The sequence below is a fragment of the Tursiops truncatus genome, chromosome 12 (genome assembly GCF_011762595.2).
Source record: "Tursiops truncatus isolate mTurTru1 chromosome 12, mTurTru1.mat.Y, whole genome shotgun sequence".
In the NCBI taxonomy this organism is placed as follows: domain Eukaryota; kingdom Metazoa; phylum Chordata; class Mammalia; order Artiodactyla; family Delphinidae; genus Tursiops; species Tursiops truncatus.
The window spans coordinates 45,923,952-45,948,708 of NC_047045.1; the positions used below are offsets into that span (position 1 = coordinate 45,923,952).

Below are 24,757 nucleotides of genomic sequence, written 5' to 3' on the forward strand. Positions count from 1 at the left end.
AACCCTCTGTAACAGGTTGTCTCCAATATCTCACCAGCTCTTCAATTCCAGGGGCAGGTTTAACTGTAACCATATGGGCTCTTTCATTTTTATTTCAGAAAATTGAATTCACTTATCTTCTGCCTTTCTTCTACCTGCAGATGAATTGTGTAACTTCTTAAACCTGACCCCTTGTGAATCAAATAGGACAGGTCACCTGTGAAGTTATTCAAGGAAATTTAAGACGTCTCTGCAACTTTTACATCACTTAACTCTGATACCTGTTGAGGGATTTTCTTCTGCCTTCTATAAAATGAACACTACTCTTTCACAGTTCTCATGTCTCAAACAGAATTTGCTCTCTTACAGGTTGTTTACTTTGGTGACAGCATGCATTCAGATATTTTCCCAGCCTGTCATTATAGTAATTGGGAGACAGTCCTCATCCTGGAAGAGCTCAGAGGGGACAGAGACGGGAAGCCTGAGGACTCAGAGCCTCTAGAGAAGAAAGGAAAATATGAGGTAAGGGTCTCCTTTGGTTCTTTCCTTGAAAGAAAAGCCTTGTGTTTCACGTGTCTTAGAAAGTGCTTGTTTGTGCCAAGAGAGATGAAATCTGTTGGCACGTACTGTGATCTTCATGCCATCTCAGCTCTACAGTTGATCTTGTGGATAGTTCTTAAATGATGCCAAGATAAATGCTGTTGACCATTAACGTAATGGTCTGTAATGTCTGTCTTCCGAGTTCTCCACTTTCATCCAGTGCTGTGGCACCGTGGCCGTGTTTTGGCTGATGATGAGGCGGCCAGATCCTGACTCACTGCGGTTATACTCTACCTCTTTTGCTTGGCCATGAAAGCCCTCGTGCTCTCACTTCATGGTCTAACTTAACAAAATTGGTAGCTCCCTTAAGCTTACTCCTGAGCCACCCAAAATGAACTTAGGTAAAGACTTGAGGGAAAGAAAAGTAAAATATGTCATAAATCTAGAAAGGGAAAATAGTGTATAAAAGCAAAAATAAGCAGAAAAGAAGAAAGGTCAGAAAATAAAATGCATTTTCCTAAAGTCATTCCAGTGGAACAATCTAAAAAGAATGGAAAACACAAGTCAAAAAACAAATATCCAATCAAAAAATAACAATCAAAAGAAACTATCAAGCCATGGAAAAACATGGAGTAACCTTAAGTGCATGTTACTAAGTGAAAGAAGCCAGTTCCGAAAAGGCTGCATACTGCATACAACTATATGACATTCTGGAAAAGACCAGTGGGTGCTCAGGGGGGAAGGAGGTGCTCTATTTATCTGGAAACCTAAAACTTCTAAGAAATACAGTCTATTTATTTATTTTTTTTTAAAAAGAGGGCTTCCCTGGTGGCACAGTGGTTGAGAGTCCACCTGCCGATGAAGGGGACACGGGTTCGTGCCCCAGTCCAGGAAGATCCCACATGCCACAGAGCAGCTGGGCCCGTGAGCCATGGCCGCTGAGCCTGCACGTCCGGAGCCCGTGGTCCGCAACGGGAGAGGCCACAACAGTGAGAGGCCCGCGTACCACAAGAAAAAAAAAAGATAGCTATAAGTAGATGCAACTGAATATTAGAATAAAGGGGTCAGGTTTCTACAAGGTTTCCACTGAGTAGCATTTGGTCTTCAGTGTGACATTGGAAGTTCTGTGGACTGAGTTAAAAAGAGCTTTAAAATAACCTTCCAGGAGGCTGGCCTTCTAATCCGAGGGATTTGGGAGGAGGTTTCCCCTAAAGAGAAATAAGGAGATTTGGTTTCTTCAAAATGATTTGAGAATGCACAGACAGTAATAAGGAAATGAAGCATCAGTGGGAATGTTTCCTTTAGCATTCCATAGACGGTAGCTCCATCCTTCTCCCACAGACCCCTTTTCTTGTTAATTAGTTATAAACACATCATGAACAAAGAGTTAATAATTGGCTCTTCCACAGGAAACAGTGAGTCAACAGCGTGAAGATTTTATTTCCCAAGATAGAATTGAAATAATGTTCCTTTATCATCACACTCCACCTCCCCACCCCAGCCCTGCTCCATTGAACATATATGTCCTTAATAAATCAACCCACTGTGACTGAAGAGACAGGATTTGGTAGCTCTCTGTTGGGTGTACACACACATACACATATTTCAGAACAGTACTCAAAACTTTCATCACAACTATCAGACATAAGTAAGAGCTTATTGGATTAGCAGAGATATCTTAATAAGGCCACTCATTAAATGACCAGTCTGACACCATTGTCTTGTTCAACATATACTAAGTTTTTAATTTGTGCAAGCCTCCCTACTATGAATATCAGGGACTTATAGAATCATACACAGATCCTTTTAACAGAACATATTAGTCTGTGGATAAAAGGGGTCAGGGAGCTTGAGTATACAAATAAAGCATAACTGCCTCCAGAGGGTACAAATTATAAAAGAATTACAAACAAGACAGGATGGATACTTCATTGAGGAGAATTAGGGAAAAATTTATAAAAAATGTAGAATGTGAGGTAAACATTGAAGGACAGGTACATTTTCAACTGATGGAAATAACATTCTTGGTTCAGGAAGTAACATGAATAAGTGTACAGAGATTGTAATGTACAGGCTTCAGTACAGTCTTGACCGTAAAATAGCAGATGTGTAGGTTTGTCAGCCAAAGGCATCACTAGGAGTGTTTGGATGTGCAGGCAACAGGGGCGAAGCTTTCGTTTAGCAGCGTGTGAAGGATGGGCTCAGCACATGGGAAGGGATGCTGTGGCGGGCTGTCCCAGCAGCCCAGCTAGAGGTGATACAAACATGAACAGTGGGCACTAGTGAGAAGGAGATGGAGAGAGTACATGGCAGATGTTCTGGAGGCACAACTAGCTGGCTGCTGGTGGTAGGAGCTGAGACGGACAACATCGATGGTTTTTAAGCGCAGCCAACTGGAATTGATGGGTTTTATTCATATAAATATGGAAGTCATGAGAAAGACCTGGTTTTTTGAGGAGAGACGTTTTTGTGAGGAGAGAGATGTGATTGGTTTAATGTTGAATCCCATTTCTTTGAAACAGCTGGAGGATGAGATCAAACTGGTTTGGGAGATAGGTTAGGATAAGCGAGGAAAATTGAGAGATGTCTAAGGGAGAGAGACAAGAGAGAAAGAGAAGAAGAGAAGATAGAAACTTGGTGAGAACACTTACCATTAAGGGATGAAATCTATAAGATAAAGGCTCAATGAAAATAGGAGTGCTCCTTGTTGATATATTCAAGAAATGGCATGATTCTTTCGATTAGTGATATATATATTTTATATTTGAGAAAATGAGTCATTAAAACTAGCATCAGAATAAACAAAGATTAGCATCTGTCCATTTTGGCTGCTGTAACAAAATACCATAGACTGGCTGGCTTATAAACAACAAACATGTATTTCTCAGAGTTCTAGAGACTGGGAAGTCCAAGATCATGGTGCCAGCTGATTCATTGTCTGGTGAAGACCCACTTCCTCATAGACCACCATCTTCTCCCTGTACCCTCACATGGCAGAAGGGAGAAGGTAGCTTTCTGGGATCTCTTTTATAAGGACACTAATCATGAGGGCTTCATGAGGGCTCCACCCTCATGACCTAAGCACCTTTTCAAGGCCTCACCTCATAATTCCATCATCTTGGGGGTTAGGATTTCAACATAATGAATTTTGGAAGGACACAGACATTTAGACAATAACAGCATCCATAATACATTGAACCAGAAAGGGTAAACAGGTCTGTTTTCCTCTTTTCAAAGGAATAATGTGCAGCCCAGATTACCACTCAGTGTTGGCAGAACCATTATCTACATATAGCCTGTGTGATGTGAGTCATTTCTTCTCACTCATTATTTTAGAAAAGACAATGAAGTAAATAAAGAAAAACGACACTAAACTTCTCTTTACACCTTGAGAAATTATATCTAAATACACCTTAAATGTACACACAGAAGCATAGATATTTATATTCCATACTGCTCTTAAATATCTTTGGTGAAATCCAGATAGATTCTTGCTAAGTGATCTCTAAACACCATCACCTGAAAAACACATACTTTCATCTTGCTTCACAAAGTGAGTTCCAGCGCAAAGAATCATGAATCTAAAGGCATATTTGGGACTCTTTGCTGCTCCAAAATGAAGTTTTCATCAGAAAAGGATGACAGATTTTACAATCCAAATTCTATGGACGTGATAGGGTTTTTTTTTCAATTCTTAGTTTTATACTATACCCATAAAACACTGAGAAGTATTTTTTGAATGAGTCTTATTTAGTCTACAACATTTCTGTGCCTGCTATGTCCTAGGCACTAAGCCTTTAAGGATACACTAATACATGAGATAGTTCCTAACCTTCTGTAGTTTATAATCTGTCCAGGGCGAAAAGTAAATAGTATGATAATTGCAAGATAGTATGAGAAGTACCATATTAGGGATAAACTCAAGAGTGTGAGAAAATGGAGGAGACCTAATCCAACGCAACTGTGGGAAATCAAGGAAAATATCCTGGTGGCATCCAAGCCAGATCCCAAAGGATGAGAAAGGGGTTCCCAAACAAAGCCAGAGGAGAATACATTAAAGGACTACAAAGTTTTGTTTTACTTTTTATATAGTATATAGTCTGGTTAAAGTTAAACAACTGAAATTGTTGTTCCACACAGTTGTTCTATTTTGATTTACTTACTGGTGGAAAAAACTTATAATGAGGTTGAACACTAATTAATCACAGTTTCGTTATTCTATTTCTTGTTTCAGGGACTGAAGGCAAAGCCTCTAAATAGATTATCTAAAAAATGGGGCTCTTTTTTTATTGATTCAGTTTCCGGACTGGAAAATACAGAAGATTCCTTGATTTATACATGGTCTTGTAAGAGAATCAGCACTTACAGCACTATTGCAATTCCAAGTATTGAAGCAATAGCAGGTAAGGCGGATAATACTTATAAAGCTTTACCTGCTGCTGGACAGTAATGACCTGAAGTACTAGAATTCTTTTCTTTCTTTTTTTAATTTTATTTGTTTTTTTATGAATTTATTTTACTTTATTTTTTTTGGCTGTGTTGGGTCTTTGTTGCCGCGCACGTTCTTTTCTCTAGTTGTGGCGACTGGGGGCTACTCTTCGTTGTGATGCACGGGCTTCTCATTGCAGTGGCTTCTCCTGTTGTGGAGCACCGGCTCTAGGCGCGCGAGCTTCAGTAGTTGCGGCACACGGGCTCAGTAGTTGTGGCTTGCAGGCTCTAGAGCGCAGGCTCAGTAGTTATGGCACATGGGCTTAGTTGCTCCATGGCATGTGGGATCTTCCTGGACCAGGGCTCGAACCCATGTCTCCTGCATTGGCAGGTGGATTCTTAACCACTGCGCCACCAGGGAAGCCCTAGAATTCTTTTCTTTAAAAGAAGAAAATTTTCCCATGGCATTTATAGATTTTTCTTGGGTAACACCTAGATATGGCAGTTTAGGTAATTAAGACCTGCCTGTCCACTGGAGCCAACTACAAATGCTGTACTTTTTTTTTTTTTTTTAAGTCTGTCTGGAGTCATAGGAGAAAGCTAGGGAAGAGTTACCAGGACAGGATGCTAAGGAAGCCAAGTAAGGTGAACCTGACTTTGGGGGCTACTTTTCCCCCTGTTTGCTAACTCAGGAGAAGGCACTCAAAGAAGTGAGTGGCCTTTTTGTAGTTTCATGAACCTACAGGGGTAGAAAGTAGAAGGTAGGGCCTGCCAAAGAAGGGGTGGGCCTGGTGGACTCTCTCAATCTCTGTTGAGACTCTGAAGGATGAATTAGAAATAGGCATTCACAGGAATTGAAGCTCAGCTTTAAATCAGCTGAATCCCTAAAACTGGATTGAGGAGATTCTAGATTGGTAGTGCCCCAAGACACCTGGTAAGAATTAATGACTGTCGTCTTTTGAGAAAGATATCATTCTAGGACTCAAATTATTTCAAAAAACAATACAAGGTTCAGCACATAATGAAAAATAACCAGGCACACAAGGGTACGAGACTACACTAACAGAAATAACCAAGTTCAAGTACAGAAAAGAAAGGAATGAGAAATTTGGTAGCTATATAAAAACTAGTAAAAAGTGGAAATTCTAAAATTGAAATATTAAAAAGTAAAAATTAAGAACTTAATGGATGGGTTTAACAGAAGATTAGACACAGGAAAAGTGAATTAGTATGCTGGAAAATAAGCCAAAAGAAAATAGCCACAATGAAGCCTGAAGAGAAAAAAGCATGGAAGATACGGAAAGGGACTAAGAGACACAGGAGATATAATGAGAAGGAATAAGATTCCTATAATTAGAAACTTAGGAGATGAGAGAATAGGCCAAAAGCAATAGCTACAACAAGCTTTCCAAAAATGATGAAAGAAAATAAGCCAAATGTTTAAGTAGCCCAAAGAACTGAAACACAATACATAAAGGGAAATCCCAACGTTAACTGCCAAAGACCAGATAACTAAGAAATATTAAAAGCAGTCAGAGAATGAAGACAGATTGATTTCAAAGGAGTACTTCATAAGAGTGTTAGACATCTGACATCTGACTCTTCCCAGAAACAAAAGAAGCCAAAAGACAGTAGAATGATATCTTTAAATTGCTGAAAGAAAATGCTTGTCAGTATTGATGAAATTCTATACCAAGTAAAGATATCATTAAAGAATAAAAGAAAAATATTTTTAGACAGACAAAAATGGAGAAAATGTATCTCTAGAAGACCTGCACTATATAGAAAATACTAAAGGGTCTTGTTCTTCATGCAAAAGTGAGAATGATCCCTCTTGGAAGACTGGAGATGAAAGAAGTGAATATACAGCAACAAAAGGATGTATGAATAAATTAAAATGAATATTTACAGTTAGAAACAATTTTTTAAAATCCTATGGGGTTTAAATAAAGAATTTTAGGACATATAGCACCAATGGCATATAAATCACAAAATGGGACAGCTGGAGTTAAATGTGTTCTAACATCCTTTATTATATGGCAAAGGATGAGAGTATGTTAGATATTAAGTCAAAAATGCATCTCGTAATCTCTAAGATAACTACCAAAAGCACTGTAATGATACATGTACCGAACTAATTATGTAACATAATTTTAAAAACCCCCCCCAAAAAAAAAATGGAGAGAAAAATGGGGAGAAATGGATGCAGAAAGTTTGAATATCAGGATAGAAAGAGACAATACCATGTTAATGGTAACCAAAAGAAAGTTAGAGTTAGCTCTATTAATGTGAAGGAAAAAAAATCCCTTAACTGAAAGAGAATCACTTCATAATAAAAAAATTCTGGTTTCAGAAATAGTATCACTGAAAGTCCGAGGTATTCACCCTCTCTTCTCTCAGGTCAGAATTTAATCCCTCCCTGTTTTCTCAATACCAAGAGACTGCTGAAAAATCTACTGTGCTTTAGAGGGGTATGTTTCTGTTTGCTTCTTAGTTTCCTGAAGTTCCCTTGAAGGGCTTGAGTCTAGAATCCGGTTCTCCACCCCTTTGTTTATAGCAGGTTCCAGCCCCTCACTTTTTGTGTCTGTAGCCCTTCAAGACTGCCAAAATCTCTTCTGGTTTTTCTGCTGCTAGTAACTGCCTCTGCCCCGCCCCCAGCCAGAATTCTGGTGCCTAAAGGGAAAAGCTGTGGCAGAATGTTGGCTCACTTCACTGCTGCTTGTTACTTCCCAGGAAGTGTTTGCCTCTTCAACTCTCCAATAACTTCACTCTGATGTTTTTATTTTATCCAGCTTTTCTAGTTGTCTCAGCTCCAATTCAGAAGTGGAAGTCTACTTTTTTTTGAACCTCAGATTCTTCTTCCTTAAACTGGGTATACCACCCTCACAGGGTGGATATGAGAGAAAGTAAAGTAAGATATTTATCTGATATTTATTGGTAGGATGATGATGACCCTAAGATATGTGTGACCTTCCAAAAGGTCCATCCTCTATGCCATTATACAAATCCAGTATGTCAATATATCTTACTCACTGAAATAATATCTCATTCTCACCAGTTTCAAAAGATTTTTTTTTCATTTTGTTCCATGCTTACACACATAAAATTAAAGAATATATTTCTTCCTTTCACATACAATTTTCCTATTAAAGAAATGGACCCTGTAACTTGAAGGGAGGGACTGGCCCAGGACTAAACTATTATTTTCAATTTTTTATATTTCACTCTTTCTTTCCTTCAAAGTGACTCAAATTTATAGTGAGAGAGTAGGGTTGTGTGATTATAGAAGTCACTGAATTATTCTAAAGTACCTGGATAGAAACTGTTCAGTGGGATATAGTTGTGAAATAGTAAAAGAGCCAAGGAAAAGTGACTCTCCATTATTCCAGGATTTAAATATTTCTCAAAAAATGGGAAAATAATCCCCTGTCTTCTGGGGTAATCACTTCTCCTTAAGGAAGCAGTAATAACATCTGTGGCTCCCATTTTCACTTTCCAGAAGCTTTCTTCCTCAGCACCCTGGAAAAGAATTTGGCAGAGCCTTTGTCTTCTAACTTCTCTTAGGACAAAATACTTGGACTCACCAGTAGTCAAACAAAGCTAAAGGAGTCGATTTGGGGTGGGGGGGAGAGTTAGAGGGTTGGTAAGTTATATTTGATTTGTCGATTTTGATGTCCAAGACATTGCCTCAAAAAGCAAAGTGTTAGTCTCTCTTTAACTTAGCACTCATTGCTTACGATCACATTCTCATAAGGAAATTATATCTCACACAGAATTTGAAATTTATTATTTCAGTAACATATTCAGTAAATTTGGATAGTACTGTGTAATTGACCCCCAAGTAAGAAAAACGGCTGAAAGAAAAATGGTGTGATGGTCATGGCTTTAGACATGTTGAAGATAGGATCTTTATATAAATGTTATCCTGCCAGTATCTTTATTATTTTTTTTTTTTAAGGTTTCAATATTTTATTCAAGTTTTAAGTGATGTTAATTACAGCATTTGAAGGGGAGGAACTAATTCCACACAAAATGGAAGACCCTAAAATGTACCCATTAAACTGCTAAAAAATAAACTGAGTGGCGAGAATATAACAGAAGTTCAATTTAGATTCTGAGTGTTGTCACCATGTGATTACAGTCACAGAGACTCTTCCCAGCTTGCAGCTGGAGCTCTTAGAAGCTATTTCATACTCTGGTGCAAGGGCAAAAAAACACAACATGAGAAAAAACACAGTTAAGTCCTGAATTATTGGCTTCATCACATCCACCTTCTCCACCCCAAAATGGCACAAAAGAAACAGCTACCACGCCCTGCAGACTACTTTTGGTGTAAAAGAGGTGATGGATTGGGGTGGAAAAAGTCCCTGCCTAAAAAAGTCCCTTTCAGATGAGTTTGTGTACACCATCAAACAGCTTCTCCTCAATCAGGGTAGGAAACCAAGGTTCAATTCTCAGGAAGTCACAATTTCATTCATTTACTCAATACGAATTTACAAATTACAAAGTGCCTGCAAATTATCAACTTCCACTTGCAGCCATTTCTAGGTAAAAAAGAAACCTGACATCTCTAGAGGGGCCAGCAAGCTCCCCCTCAAGTCTACAGCTGAAAGGAACTTTTTTGAAATTGGGTTTCTTCTGTACCTCTGAAAGGGTAACACTCTAAAGCTGAATCATCTTTAACCTGGAAGTCTAACATGATATTTAGCGATACTCGCATCCCAGACATACAACATTAAAAGGTACACTAAATTCTGAAGGTAGCTATGCTGCAAAATAGTTTAAAATTAAACGATTGTACAGTATTCATTTATGCTTGAAACTCCAGTCCTAGACCAAGCTTGTGGCCACCAGCGTTGACATTCTTGCCATCCAGCAGAGCTGACAGTGTCAGTTTGATACCTGGCTTTAGGGTCTGAGTATATCCTAACCCTATCAGGCTGGAGTTGTTCACTTTAGCCGAGAAGCAGGCATCAGGGTCGATCTGGTACTTGGCTGCTATTCCGAAGCGAGTGTTACTGTTTCCTGCTGTCCAGGCCAGATTAACAGCAGTCTCCAACTTCTTATTCACCTTCTGATAAATGGAGCCACCAAACTCTGTCCCGTCATTTACATTGGTGTGAAGCTGGAACTCATCAGTCTTGTAGCCAACTGCAAAGTTGCTCTGGGTCACTCGAGACTTTGCGGTCTCAAAATTCATCTGGTAGCCAGCCAGCCAGCCCTCGTAACCCAGCACCAGAGCACCCCGGATGGAAGGCCCGGCAATGTCGAAATCCACGTCACAGCCCAGGTTGATATGTTCCCGCTTGTACCCTGTCTTGATTTTAGCATTTTTTTTCCCAGTGTTTGGTGAGAAGGATGAATCGAAGGTCAGCTTCAGGCCATGTGCAAGCTGATCTTCCACGGTAATCTCCGTGCCTAGTGTGTTGTCAGTGTTCCATTTCTCCGTAAACGTCAGACCATATTCGGTCCATCTGTACTTGGTTTCCAGACTACCCGTCACTTTGGTGGTCTCGGTGTTGGCTGAACCTGAGCTTGTAAATTCCAGTCCATTCTCAGATTTTGTTTTCAAATCAAGTTTTATTAAGCCAAACCCATAGCCCTTGGTAAAGACATCCCTGGCAGATTTGCCAAGATCAGCATACGTGGGAGGCACAGCCATCTTCTGCTCAGAAGCGGTGGCAGTGGGCTCAGCGGCGGCTACTCCTGCCAGTATCTTTAAAAAAAGTCCCGAGAGTTGTTCTGTTTCTCTATGTGTTGTTTTACATTGAACTTACTGTTTAAGAATATTTGTTCATTTTGGTTCTCTTCATTTAATTATTAGATAATGTGGTTGATATTATGGTGTATTTAGTACACAGAGTTTAACAGAACATCATTGTGGTAAACAAGAATTTGGTTCTTTGTCTACCATTCTCTTTTCTTCCAAAATGCACCCAACAGTGACTTTTCTAAGACATGCAAATGTCTCCCTCTTGTTGAATCCCCAATCTGGATGTACTTGTTTAAACACAATAGTAATCTGATCTCAGTTGGGCTATTCCATACCCAGATTTCTTAACCTTAGTAGACTTTTTCTGCTACCTGGGAGAGAGAATAAAATTTTTGTTTTAAATGAGATAGGAAATGAAAAACAAACCTGATATTCCCCCTTTTTTGTATTCATGTAATGTTTCTTTATTCGTCAATATTCTGTTAGATGTGGTTCTCTCATTGACATTTAAATGCTTAGGAGGTATTTTTATAGATGTTATAAAAGTTTGCAATATACATTACCATGATGGTTGGTTTATAAGCATTTTGATAATGTAATCATTTTAACCTTATAACAGCTTTTAAAACATTTACTTTAGGAAGTGTGTAGGAAATACAGAGAAAGAGGTGGCTGGGTCAGCTCACAGCCTGTATCATTTTTGTGGCTTATAAGAAATCCAGGACCTCAGATGCACTATTTTAGAAACTCAGTTTTTATCAATGTACTTTCCAATGCCTTTTAATGAGCCTTTTTAGTGGCTCAAAATATGCTCCAGCTAATTTGAAGCAGTGAAGACCAGTGAAATTCACTAATACGAATGTTTTTCTGTTTATAGTAATCTTAGCTTTCTCTGGCCTCAGAAAGGCAGTGTTCCTTCTGCCCAATCTTTAGCACTAGTTTTCTCCTCATAAGGATTAACTATTTGGGTCTTAATAACTCTTACTGGCATTTAATATAAAGTATAATTTTTATGTTAGTATCATTTTCAAAATACTGAGTACTACCAAATAATGTTTTACTTGTGAAATTTGTGAAATAAGGATGACTACCCAGTATCTGCATGTGTAATGACTATCATTACATGACATATAACGTTTCACTTGTAATATTTCTGGTAATGGTTCTTTGAAGAGGCTTGGGAAGAAAATATCTGAAGGCTAGCTTTTGAGATACTTATATTGAAGATGTCACAGCGTCCCACCATCAATAAAGTATGAATTTTATGTTCTCTCCCCCCTCTTGTGGCTGTGTGTTTGTGTGTGTGCGTGTGTGTGTGTGTGTGTGTGATGCTTATCATATGGAAAAAGTTGCCATATTGTGCATATTAGAATTCTTATTTAGCTAAGCATTCAAAGATTATTCTTAGTAACTATTACTAAGGGCTATGAAGATTATTAGTTCTCATTTACCAGTTACATCATGCAACCTATCCAGGTGACAAAAGAAATATTAAAATTATGAAACTAAAAATGTTTTATTATCAATGACTATCAAATTTCGATTTGTTTATATTTATGAAAGTTCTTTTGAAATCTGCAGAATCTTTTTTTTTTTCCCCAGAATTACCCCTGGACTACAAATTTACAAGTTTCTCTTCAAACAATTCAAAAACAGCAGGCTATTATCCAAACCCTCCACTGGTCTTATCAAATGATGGGAAACTGACAACCAAATAAACTATGTTTACTGAAAAATGAAGTGAAGAACTATATGTACAGCAAATGTACTGTAAAAATGTTAATTTTCAAAAACTACTGTAAAATGCTTTATAGAAACAAATTCTTAATGAAGTGACCAAGAAATTGGTATGTTTTTCCATAGGTCTCCTTTCTATAGAGATCATCTTGATACCCAACAACTCTCATTATGTTAAAATCTCAGTATCTTAGAACTGAAAAGAATCTTACTAATATTTTCTATACTAGCAGTTCTGAGATTAGAATCACCTGGGGATATACATACATACACATGCATATTTACACATTTGCCTAGACCAGTGGTTCTCAAAGTGTGTTCCCCAAACCACTAGTGTAGCAGCACCTGCAAACTTGATAGAAATGCAAATTTACAGGCCCCATCCCAGACATACAGAATCAGAAACTCTGGGAATGGGACCCAGCAATCTGTGCTTAATTACAGTGTGGTTCACACTAAAGTTCAAGAACCATTGACTAGACCATAACCTCCAGACATTGGTTTAATTGGTCTGGGGATACAGATGAGCATTGATGTCTTTAATATGCCCCAGGAAAATGCAGCCAGAATTGAGAACAACTGATCTACACCTGTTGTTTCAACTTAAAGTTCAGAACACCAAGTCTAGTAAGATTAAATTATTTTAACTATGCTATTTTTGTGGTTACCAAAGCAAGGAAGTAGACATGATGTCTTCTGAGACTACACAGCCATAATGGGACAGGGATGATAGAGAAGCCAACTATTTCAGCCTCCAATGTTACCCATTAGGGTTTTTTTCCTCCCTAATAATGTTAAAGGCTGTTTACTTCACTCTAAGGCTTGTATTCTCAGTGGGGCAAAAATCGGTTCTTGGGGTGAAAAAAATCTTAGTATAACGCAATGGATAATGGTCCTCCATATCTCAACCCTACTCAATAAAATCTTATTCCTTAGTATTAATTTCTCTCATTAGGGAGAAATGTAATTTAAAGTTAAATTTATTAAGTATTTTTCTCCTAGGGCGGGGGGGGGGGTGATAATGAAAAGAGAGGTTGAGAAAAATTGCTTTAAGAGGTTTTATAGTTATACTACAATCCAGGATTATTGTGTTCGATGTGCTAATGTATAGTCATATTAGTAGCTGTTTGGGGCAAGATGTTTGGACCCAGATAATGTTTACAATATAAATTCTTGGCTACTCTTTATGCTGTAATTTTACCCTGTCCATCATGGACATATCAGAAAACACTGGTCACCATCATTTTACTTGGATTGTAGGAGAGAATTTAACGTATTGATGGATGCGATGAAGTTAAGTATTTTGTTAAATTTTTAAGTGCTCAGATAATCCCAAATATATTGTGGGGATGAGTATCTCAGGGTAGGTAAACAGTTACTGATTTTTTTTCCTCAAAGTCAGTAGCTTTCTTCAATATCTACTAATAAATGTGATTGTCTTTGAAATTGAATTCCAAAATCTTATTGGAATATAATAAAGAGCATACATAATCAAGCTTAGGGCTTAAGTGAAAGATGCTGTTTCATGTAAACTTTCAGTAGACATTTGATTTCTTTTAAAAATAAAGCTCTTTTTCCTTATGCATGTTTATTTTGTCAATGGCAAAGAATAATACATCTTTAAATGCTTATAAACTGCTCTTGTTAATATGAAAAATGCGAACTCCAAGGTAAGAAGTTAATTGCATTTTTTTGGCCACTGAAGAGTCAAAAAAATTCACTCAAGTCAGAAGTTCTAGTCCTACTTTTACCAGCAGCTACCAAAGAAATCTGAACAAGTTACCACCTAATCTGACCTTAGTTTTTTCCATCCTGTGAAAAAGATGGTTAAGAGTTTATATCCAAGCTTCCTCCCACTTTTCTAGCAGAGTCAGTCAGTGCTTCTGTTGGACTGTAATTAGACTTTAAAAATTTTTTATTTGTTTCTAAAAAGTGTTTCTAATTGTATATGAAGAGTAAAAATAATCATCAAAAATGGTATATTTAAAATTTAAAAGAGAATATTAGAGAAGAAAAGCTGTATATTCTTTAATAAAGTTACATGAAATAAGAAAGCAGGAAAATTGTGTTAACGGACAGAGGACTTAAATTTAATATTAGCATACAGGCCTATGAAGCCACCATCGTCCTGATACCAAAATAAGACAAAGACACTACCAAAAAAGAAAATTACAGGCCAATATCTTTGAAGAATATAGATGCAAAAATTCTCAACAAAATATTAGCATACCAAATCAAACAACACAGAAAAAGGATCCTACACCACGACCAAGTTGGATTCATCCCAGGGTCACAAGGATGGTTCAACATACGCAAATCAATCAATGTGATACACCAGATCAACAAAAGAAAAGACAAAAACTACATGATCATCTCAATAGATGCAGAAAAAGCTTTTGATAAAATTCAACATCCACTCATGATAAAAACTCTTACCAAAGTGGGTATAGAGGGAAAATATCTCAACATAATAAAAGCTATTTATGACAAACCCACAGCCAATATAATACTCAATGGTGAAAAGCTGAAAGCCTTCCCACTAAAAGCTGGAACAAGACAAGGATGCCCACTCTTATCACTTCTATTCAACATATTATTGGAAGTCCTAGCACCAGTAGTCAGACAAGAAAAAGAAATAAAAGGTATTCAAATTGGTAGGGAAAAGGTAAAACTGTCATTACATGCAGATGACATAATACTATATATAGGAAACCCTAAAGACTCCACACAAAACTACAGGAGCTGGGGCTTCCCTGGTGGCGCAGTGGTTGAGAGTCCGCCTGCCGATGCAGGGGACACGGGTTCGTGCCCCGGTCTGGGAAGATCCCACATGCCGCGGAGCGGCTGGGCCCGTGAGCCATGGCCGCAGAGCCTGCGCGTCCGGAGCCTGTGCTCCGCAACGGGAGAGGCCACAACAGTGAGAGGCCCGCATACCACAAAAGAAAAAAAAAAAAACTACAGGAGCTGATAAACTAATTCAGCAAGGTAGCAGGATACAAGATTAACATACAGAAATTGGTTGCATTTCTTTACACTAAGAATGAAATATCAGAAAGGGATTGTAAACAAACAGTCCCCTTTAAAATCGCATCAAAAAAAAATACCTAGGAATAAACCTGAAAGACTCAGCATATAAGGCAGTGAAAGACTTACATGCTGAGAACTATAAAACATTAATGAAGGAAATTGAAGATGATTCAAAATGGAAAGATATCCCATGATCTTGGAAGAATTAATACTGTTAAAAGGGTCATACTACCCAAAGCAATATACAGATTTAATGTGATTCCTGTCAAGTTACCCATGGCACTTTTCCCAGAACTAGAATAATCCTAAAATTTTTATGGAACCATAAAAGACCCAGAGTTGCCAAAACAAGGAAAAAGAACAAAGCAGGAGGCATAACCCACCCAGACTTCAGACAGTACTACAAAGCTACAGTAATCAAAACAGCGTGGTATTGGCACATAAGCAGACATATGGATCAATGGAACAGAATAGAGAGCCCAGAAATAAACCCACACACCTAAGGTCAGTTAGTCTTCGACAAAGGAGGTGAGAATATACAATGGGAAAAAGACAGTCTCTTCAGCAAGGGGTGTTGGGAAAGTTGGACAGCTACATGTAAATCAATGAAGTTAGAACACACCCTCACACCATACACAAAAATTAACTCAAAATAAATACTTAAGACATGACACCACAAAACTCCTAAAAGAGAACATAGACAAAACATTCTCTGATGTAAATCATACCAATATTTCTTGGTCATTCTCCCAAGGCAATGGAAATAAAGGCAGAAATAAAGGGACAGAATCAAACTTACAAGCTTTTGCACAGCAAAGGAAAGTACAATCAAAACAAAACACAACCTACGAAATGGGAGAAAATATGTGCAAACGGTGAGACTGACAAGGACTTAATTTCCAAAATATATTGGGTTGGCCAAAAAGTTCGTAACATCTTACAGAAAAACCCAAACTTTTTGGCCAACCCAATACAAACAGCTCACACAACTCAACAACAAAAAGCCCAATCAAAAAATGGGCAGCAGGGGCTCCCCTGGTGGCACAGTGGTTGAGAGTCTGCCTGCCGATGCAGGGGACACGGGCTCGTGCCCCGGTCCGGGAAGATCCCACGTGCCGCGGAGCGGCTGGGCCCGTGAGCCATGGCCACTGAGCCTGCGCATCTAGAGCCTGTGCTCCGCAACGGGAGAGGCCACAACAGTGAGAGGCCTGCGTACCGCAAAAAAAAAAAAAAAAGGGCAGCAGAACTAAATAGACATGTCTCCAAAGAAGACATGCAGATGGCCAACAGGCACGTGAAAAAACTCTCAATGGCGGTAATTATTAGAGAAATGCAAAGCAAAACTACAATGAGGTATCATCTCACACCGGTCAGAATGGCCATCATTAAAAAGTTTACAAACAAATGCTGGAGTGTGGAGAAAAGGGAACCTTCCTACACTGTTGGTGGGCATGTAAGTTTGTGCAGCCACTATGGAAAACAGTATGGAGGTTCCTCAAAAAAACTAAAAATAGAATTACCATATGATCCAGCAATCCCACTCCTGGATACATATCTGGACAAAACTATAATTCAAAAAGATACATACATCCCTATGTTCACAGCAACACTATTTACAATAGCCAAGACATGGAAATAACCTAAATGTCCATTGACAGATGAATGGATAAAGGAGATTAGGTGTATACATATACAATGGAATACTACTCAGCCATAAGAAACAATGAAATAATGCCATTTGCAGCAACATGCGTGCAACTAGAGATTACCATACTAAGTGAAGTAAATCAAGAGAAAGACAACTACCATATGATTATCACTTATATGTGGAATCTAAAATATGACACAAATGAACTTATCTACAAAACAGAAACAGACTCACAGACATAGAGAACAGACCTGCGGTTGACAAGGGGTGGAGCTGTGTTGGAGGGGTAGAGTGGGAGTTGGGGTTAGCAGATGTAAACTATTATATATATAGGATGGATTAACAATAAGGTCCTACTGTATAGCACAGGAAACTATATTCAGTATCCTGTGATAAACTATAATGGAAAAGAATTTTTAGAAAGAATGTACATGCATAACTGAATCACTTTGCTGTACAGCAGAAATTAAGTACAATAAAATAAAATATACAATTAAAAAAAAATTTTAATAAATAAAAGTCCTTTTTGTACATTTACTCCCTTCAGTGAAGGGAACAAACTGCTAATTTCATCTGGCAGCAAACATCATGATTACATATGTAACTTCAGGAGTATTTTAATCTGTAACTATGGAATTCTGTATTAATTTAAATAAGTGATTTTTAAAAAAACCCTTCAAAGACCATCATGAATGGGTTAAGAATAACCTTCAATTGAATACCCATATAAATAGGGTTATGCCAAATTTAGTACAGATGGCTGTGATACAGTGGAAGGTACCCTAGCTTGAAAGCACAATTTGTGATTTGCATCTTAGGCAATTTAGTTCAACTTTCTGAGCCTATTTTCTCAACTGTTTAAAAGGGGACAGTAAAACTGTCAGGATTATGAAGGTAACATAAGAACAAACATGGAAGTACCTACTGTCACCTCAGATCTCTTCAGATTGTCAAGCCAGGGAATGCATATCTGACGCAAAATTGGGTATCGAAGGCTTAAATTGTGACTCTATGAGACTGGGAACTCAATGATTAGGAATATCGGTCATTTATGGGGGGTTTGTTTTTAATGATGAAAACTGATGTAAGGAAACGTGAGTCAACTGGAGGTAAAGCAGAAGCAAAAGCAGCAGGAGGAGTGATGTGGAGGAGTAGGGGGCCTGGTAAGGAAGGGCAGAGAAGATTTTGTGGGTGTCTGGCCTGAGCTGAATACCCAGAAAAATAGAAGAGGATGCCAGGGAAATTATGAAGTATGCCACTATTAATCATAGGGCAATAATGGCCCAAGCAGACCAAAATGGTAATACTTCTTTGGTGAAAAGGATGAGAGAAACTCTTTAACTGGTTTGGAGGTCTGATTTAAGAATAATTTGGGTCTAGAATTGAGGAAGAAAAACAAAAAGGCAATGCAAAGAAATGGAGCAAGGCTTTATGAGTTAACCGATCGGGTGGTACGTGAATCCTAGACAATGTTAACTGAGTCTAATTTTATTAGACTAAACAGAACAGAAACCATGTTAATCTGTAACAAACGAGTAGCATCAGCCTACTAGAAAAATGAGTACTACTGGTTAGACTAAAGCTGATAGTAAACCAACAAAAATGATTTTCTGATTATATCCAGAACAGGACAAAGAGATATGCTTGAAACAGATGGTGGACAAGGCAGAAATTAATCACTGAATTGAAAAGGTAAAATGAACATTGTATAGGGAATTTAGGACTAAGATAGGTATAAAACATGCAAAAGAAAACTTAGCTCTCTAATACTTAAAGTTCTCCAGGTCTAGAAAAATTATACTTCAGCAAATAGAGCTTGCAAATAAATATTGCACCAAGAGTCAGCAAGTCTGTTTTAACTGTATGTTTAATTAACAATCTCTAATTCAAATCAGTAATTTGGGGGCATTTATGTCAAATCTTTGTTTAGATGGCTAAAAATATTCAGTGATTCATTTATGGAGACCTTGCAGCATTCATTGTTCTCTCTGCTAGAGAGAATGCGGAAGTATGTATCTCCCAAACCTTCATGTAATAGCTGCTGAAAAGCAAAACATTACTGGTAATTGACATTGTGATGTCTGATATCATGTTTCTAGACTTTATATCTGTCATAACTTTTTTTTCTTTCTTTATAGAGCACCACACAGTTGTAGGAAAACAATTTAAGTAGTACTTAAAGAATATCCAATGATTAATTCTTCCAAAAGTCTATCTTAAGCTCATTAAATAAAAGAATCAGCCCAAGGTGGGACATAGTTAACATAAATATATAAGTAAACTATTATGGGGCATAGAGAACAGTTTTCCACTGAAAACAGTATTTTAAGTGAGGGACAAAAATCAATATATGGTGTTTCAATTACCAAAACCTACACTGACTGTATAGGAAATATGTTTATGAGTATGCACTTGGGCTTACCATTTTTCACACAAAAAATCTTGGAATGTGCACTATTGCCTTTTTTTTTAAGGTTCAGGATGATACTTACTGTGACGACTTGATAACTTTAATGATTTGCCAACCACTTATTAGCCTAGACAAAACAGACAAGCCTTATTTATTTTTATTTTTTGGTGAAAACAAGAAATACAGCAGAGTAACAGATTTATTTTTCCTTAGAGCACATAGGAGAAGACTAAAGTACTATCTTTGTTTAGTTTGACAGAGCAATTCTACAAGTACTTACACTGGTTAGGAACATACGAGGTCAAGTACAATATTTACTGCTAGGCCAAGAAATATCAAGACGACAGTTAGGTTTTCTGTTTGAGAATACTTCCACAAGACAGCACAATTTCAAAAGTCACATTCAATTATATTTCTAAGAATAGAGCTATATAAGAAGAGAGAACAGAACAAGCTGATATATTAGTGAATATTCACAGAAGTCTTCATACTGCACAGGAAACAAGCCTGATATTTTTGCACACATTCTCAATTACAAGCAAAAAGCATGCCTGTAAATGTCAATTTTGCCAGAAAGCATAAATGGAGAAAGGAATTAACAGGACTTTACTCAAACACAATGAAATAAGGAGCATACACCATTAATCGTTCACATATTCTAAAATAATACAAAACATTTAGACTTGCATTTTTGTGTACAAAAAACTACTGGTGAATTCGAGGAGTTAGGAAAAACTGAAGGAAAACGAACTCCTCCCACCATCCTCTTTAAACATCAACCACTTTCATTCTCCCACCTCTCCTGGGAAAAACCTCAGGGGCCTCCCCTCCTACCCCTGACCCTACAGGGTTCCAGTCTTTCCTGTTTACCGTCTCAAGCCCAATCCACAGCAAGCTCATTTGTTTTCTGAGCTTTCAGTTTCTACAGCCTAGGACACCTTTCCCACTGCTCTGTGTCCAGACATCCCAAGCCCCGCAGAGCAGACTTTCACACACCCCCTTACCCCCTAGGAGGGAGGCTTGGCAGCTCCCACAATGCAGTCTGCAGCCCGCTCCCTCATTTGTTAGGTCAGAAGCAGGGAAGGAAATGCAGAAGCTGAGGACTGAGAGCCAAGAAGGCCAGGCAGTAGGATGGAGGCTGTGGGACATCAGGGCAGTCAAAGAACAGTACAGAGGACACGAGTGACCCTCAAAATGCTGCCTTGGGGTTATTTCTAAGTGGTCCAAGGCCCAAAAAAGAATTTCCATGCTTAGAAAGGTGGAGTGAAACTATGTTTTGATTGCCTTGGATCACAGCCTGCTCTGGGTCTGTCTTGAAGCCATTACTGTGAGGCCCTTCTGTCTTCTCTTCAGCTTCTCGCACTAAAGCTCAAGAAAACACACAGAAGGTTTTGGTAAATGGATGAGGAAGAGGATGGGGTTGTCAGAGTTGGCCCCAAAAAACAATGCCCATAAGTAGGCAATTAACCTACAGGTTTTCCTTTGAAATGTTTAGACTTTGCTAAAGGAAGTGAGGTGGAGACATGAGGGCAGAAGACAGCAATAAGAGATCTGGAGTCTGATGCACAGTACCTTTCTCCTTCTGGACACAATCAAAGGGAGAGCAAATTAAACAAAAAGCCTGCTTTGCCAGTTTTCTTTTCCGTTTCTGAGCTGTAACTTCTTCTGAGAGGAAGAAGCGGTGGGGGGGGGGGGGGCGGGGAGGGAGACGAAGACAGAGACAGATGTATAACAGGCGCCACAGACTAGAAAGACCTCTTCGTCGGTGCCCCCGCCCTGGCAACTTTGTCATGTTCATAATGGGTGCGGGAGGGGTTGAGAAGGGGATGCCTAATAAAGTTGCCTAGATTAAGGGTGGTTTGTCAGCTAGGGCTCAAAAAGGCTAACTGCTTGAAGGGACCCCCCCCCCCCCACCAGCTTTGCTTTGGACGCTGTGATATTACGACTGCCCAACCTGCCTGACAGGGTTTATGGGTAGCCATTTGGGGGGCAGGGAAGGGGATAGTTCCTGTGTGCTACTCAGGAGCTTAAGTCTACAGATAGTTCCTGAAGAGGAAGGCGATGGTGCCTGTGCAAAGCTCATTCAGAAGGCTGAGTGCAGGTTCGGGTGGGCCATATCATAGGCCTTCATACTCACCAGTATGTGATCACAATGCAGGGTGCCCAAAGGCATAAGAAGACCAACATGATAACACAGAACACCTGTCATCTGTTACCTCATTCGTGCCTAGTAGCCACCCACCAGCCAGCTGCTGATTCTGCGATAACCAGCAGCGTGGATAGCATGGACCCAGGAAGACAGTTGGAAACCAGTTACTGGTAGCCTGGAATGTTCAGTTTGGGTTGATGACTGGCATCATCTACATAAGCTTCATCTTGCAGCAGTGAAACTCAAAGATCTTGCCACAGAGTACATGGGTATCAGGAGGACAGCCTGCATAAAGTATGAAGCCCAGCTAAGTATTTGCAAAGGTATATCAAGCTTCTTTGTGGTAGACAACCACTTTAAAAACTGGGAGAAGGCTATCGTCAGACAGAGCCAAGGGCATGCAAAAGAAGGGAGTGCATATCTACAGTATCATGTGCTTGGCATAGAAATAGTGGAAGGCCGTGCACTTGGAACATGTAACGATGCAGAACAGTAGGAAGGCTCAGAGGAAGAAGAGCATAGGCATATAAGCGATTATCTTGCCACTGATTTTTGAGGATTTAGAAGGACAAAAGGACAAAATAATCCAGTGTGAAGAGAAAGTAAATGGAAGACTGCATGCTGTTGGCTAAGCACAGGTCCAAGAGGAGGTGGTAAGGAAACTTGTGCAGGAGCTTCTCACGGGGCAGGAGTTAGCCGGACTGGAACCTGAAGGTCCTGGAGCTCTCCACTGGCTGCCTTGCTGGGTCTCGAAATCCTCTGCGGGGCCCATCACCCATCAGGTAGTACTGGAGGGGATTGGGCCACAGTTCTGCTTTGATAATCTCTGCAATCCTGTCGAATTCTAGGAGGCTATGGTCTGAGAACCAGTTGAAGAAACTGGGAATAGTGTTGCCTTCCCGGTTCCTGTGGATATGGGACTGGGGGTCTTGGCCCCGGTGCCAGCGGATTGGCGTGGAAAGAGACACCACCCGGCCAGAGGATCTGCGTTCATATTCCTTGACAAGCCCCTCATTTCGGAAGTAGGGGTTGCTCTGAAAGATGAACTTGAATTTGCAGCCTGCTCTGGGGTGTTTAAGCTCCTCCACTTCCAAATTGATCATGTACCTCATCATGTCTTCATCTTGGCCACTGATCATAGGTGACAGCTGGGGATGGTTGCGGAAGGCAGTGACCCAGAAACCTGGGATATTTTGGATGATAAAACTTCTGCGCTGCATATGGAGCCTTCGCATGCGGCCAAACTTGCGCTCCAGCTGAAGGAAGGCCCTGTCAGCCTGAGCATTTACATTTGACAGCTCCTGATCGATGGCTTCCAGCGAATCCATGCAGTTATTGATCTTCGGGGCCCTGGCCCGGGCCTCCTCCTTCGCTCCTCCTACCACCTTTTTCTCCTTCTGCATCACCTTCTTTTCCTCCACCACCGCCTCCACTACTCCCTCCTTTTCCGCTGCTGCTGAAACAGCGCACTTTTTTGTCGTCATTTCCTTGGCTTTCGCCCCAGGCATTATCTGAGACCCCAACCTCCCTGCGCCACAGGCTTCTAGAGCCTTCTCGACAGCAGGGCTGCGCAGCTCTCTACGCTGACAGCCATTTTTCTGGCTATTGGCTGCCACCGAGGTGGAGGCAGAGGCTGCTTCCATGCCCTCGGTGGAAGCAGGAGCCTCTTTCTGGCCCGCTTTGGTCGTAACGCGGCCGCGACTCCCAGCAACCCGAATGCGGAGCGCAAGGCCACAGCCCGCGGGGTCCCGGGGCGCGCCTCCCTCTGCGGCGGTCTCCAAGCCGCCCTCACCTGTGTCCGCCATCACCAGGGTGGCCCCGGTTTCCTCGCCCTGACACTGCTTTAGGTCCGGATGTCCCGGGGCATGGTCGGGAGTAGCGAGACCGCAGGTTTTAGAGACAGGGAGGTTGTCGCCCTCATCCAGGCCGCTCATTTTGGTAGAAGTCAGACCTGCAGGAGGAGAAAGTCCGTTGTCCTCCGCCGAAGCCGCGCTCCGCCCCTCGCACCACCCCTCTTTTCCGCTCTGAGGGATGCTGCTATGGCAACCGGTGACGTTAGGCGGTAGCGTCTCAACCTCGCGCGAGAGTTCTTTGCGTCTTATGATTATGCTAGGCTGTCAAGGGTGTTTCTTTGTCTTTGTTACAAAATGTTATGAATTTCGTGAGTCTGGAAAAGATTTGGCTTGCATAAATGGATACAGACCAAACTCGAGCAAGTGAGAACCGTGTGAATGTGGATTTCTAAGGCCCTGAATGAATTTCTAAGGCACCTACTGTCTTATAAAATACTTAACTGCTAAGAAAGGTTATTGTCTATTCAGTTCAGCTCATGGGGCTTCTCTTGTATAGTAAAGTGGATTCAGCAGTTCGCAGCCCTTCTTTAACGTACGGATTCATTGCTGTTACCAAAGAATTGAGATGAGCAGGTTTTGATTTCTAAGAAAGTGTTGCTGTGTTAAATGTGATGATTTTAAAAAATTAGGAGCAGCTAAAAGGGAAGTTTCTCTTATTCTAAGAAGACATAATAAAGGATTATTTCAGTTTGCCTTACAGATTTTAAAGTATATGTACTTTGGCAAACACCTTTGAAGCAACTGGACAATATTTTCATTTTCAACTGATGTTAGTAACAAAATGTATTTTCCTCACTTAGAGGTGACGCACACACGTGCAAGGGTGCAAATTCAGCCATTAAGCATTACTGGAAGAAACGTAATCAAAGGGGATTTTAATTTCTGAAAGTATACATATTATATAGTGCTAACCCTCGGGTTGTAATCGTAATCTGAAGAGTTCCTGCTTCAGAATGGCTGTGGGCATGAAGCCAGCAATTCTGCCGAATTTTTCTTCTGTGATAATTCACTGCAGGGCAGAAGCCATGATCAACTGTTTGCAGGCACCGGAGCTACTAATTGTCTTAATTAAAATATTTTAAGTAACATTTAAAAAGTTAATGTTAAAATATTTGAGTAAGAAAACTTGTTTATTCGGGTCAGTTCGTTCTAACATTTCATTTGATAGTGTTATCACTACTATCTATTCTGTTTGTTGAAGTGTGAAAATACTGCTGTTAATCCTTAGGAAAATGCAAGAAAAAAGGAAAATTTAAATTTGCATATTTTTGTT

General features: G+C 39.7%; 3 protein-coding genes across 4 annotated transcripts in view; 1 reads left to right on the forward strand and 2 right to left on the reverse strand.

The window, feature by feature from the left end:
* The window catches only part of NT5DC1 (5'-nucleotidase domain containing 1), a 122,943-nt gene extending 108,965 nt beyond the window's left edge, over nt 1–13,978 (forward strand). The window contains exons 10-12 of one of the 2 annotated variants that reach the window (XM_019929603.3): nt 349–501; nt 4,754–4,922; nt 12,263–13,978. In XM_019929603.3, coding sequence (XP_019785162.2) covers nt 349–501; nt 4,754–4,922; nt 12,263–12,378 — 438 coding nt within the window. In that variant the 3' untranslated portion in view covers nt 12,379–13,978. The remainder of the gene's footprint in view (nt 1–348; nt 502–4,753; nt 4,923–12,262) is intronic. The other variant, XM_073789522.1, reaches the window with a different exon arrangement.
* LOC117314486 (non-selective voltage-gated ion channel VDAC1) lies at nt 8,884–10,669 on the reverse strand. Its single transcript, XM_033867646.2, has one exon. It carries the CDS (start codon nt 10,607–10,609, stop codon nt 9,758–9,760), a length of 852 nt encoding a protein of 283 aa, XP_033723537.1. The 5' UTR covers nt 10,610–10,669; the 3' UTR covers nt 8,884–9,757.
* A 5,645-nt stretch (nt 13,979–19,623) lies between the features above and the next one.
* TSPYL4 (TSPY like 4) lies at nt 19,624–23,661 on the reverse strand. The gene has a single exon (XM_019929604.3). It carries the CDS (start codon nt 23,563–23,565, stop codon nt 22,324–22,326), a length of 1,242 nt encoding a protein of 413 aa, XP_019785163.1. The 5' UTR covers nt 23,566–23,661; the 3' UTR covers nt 19,624–22,323.
* Nucleotides 23,662–24,757: the final 1,096 nt, after the last annotated feature.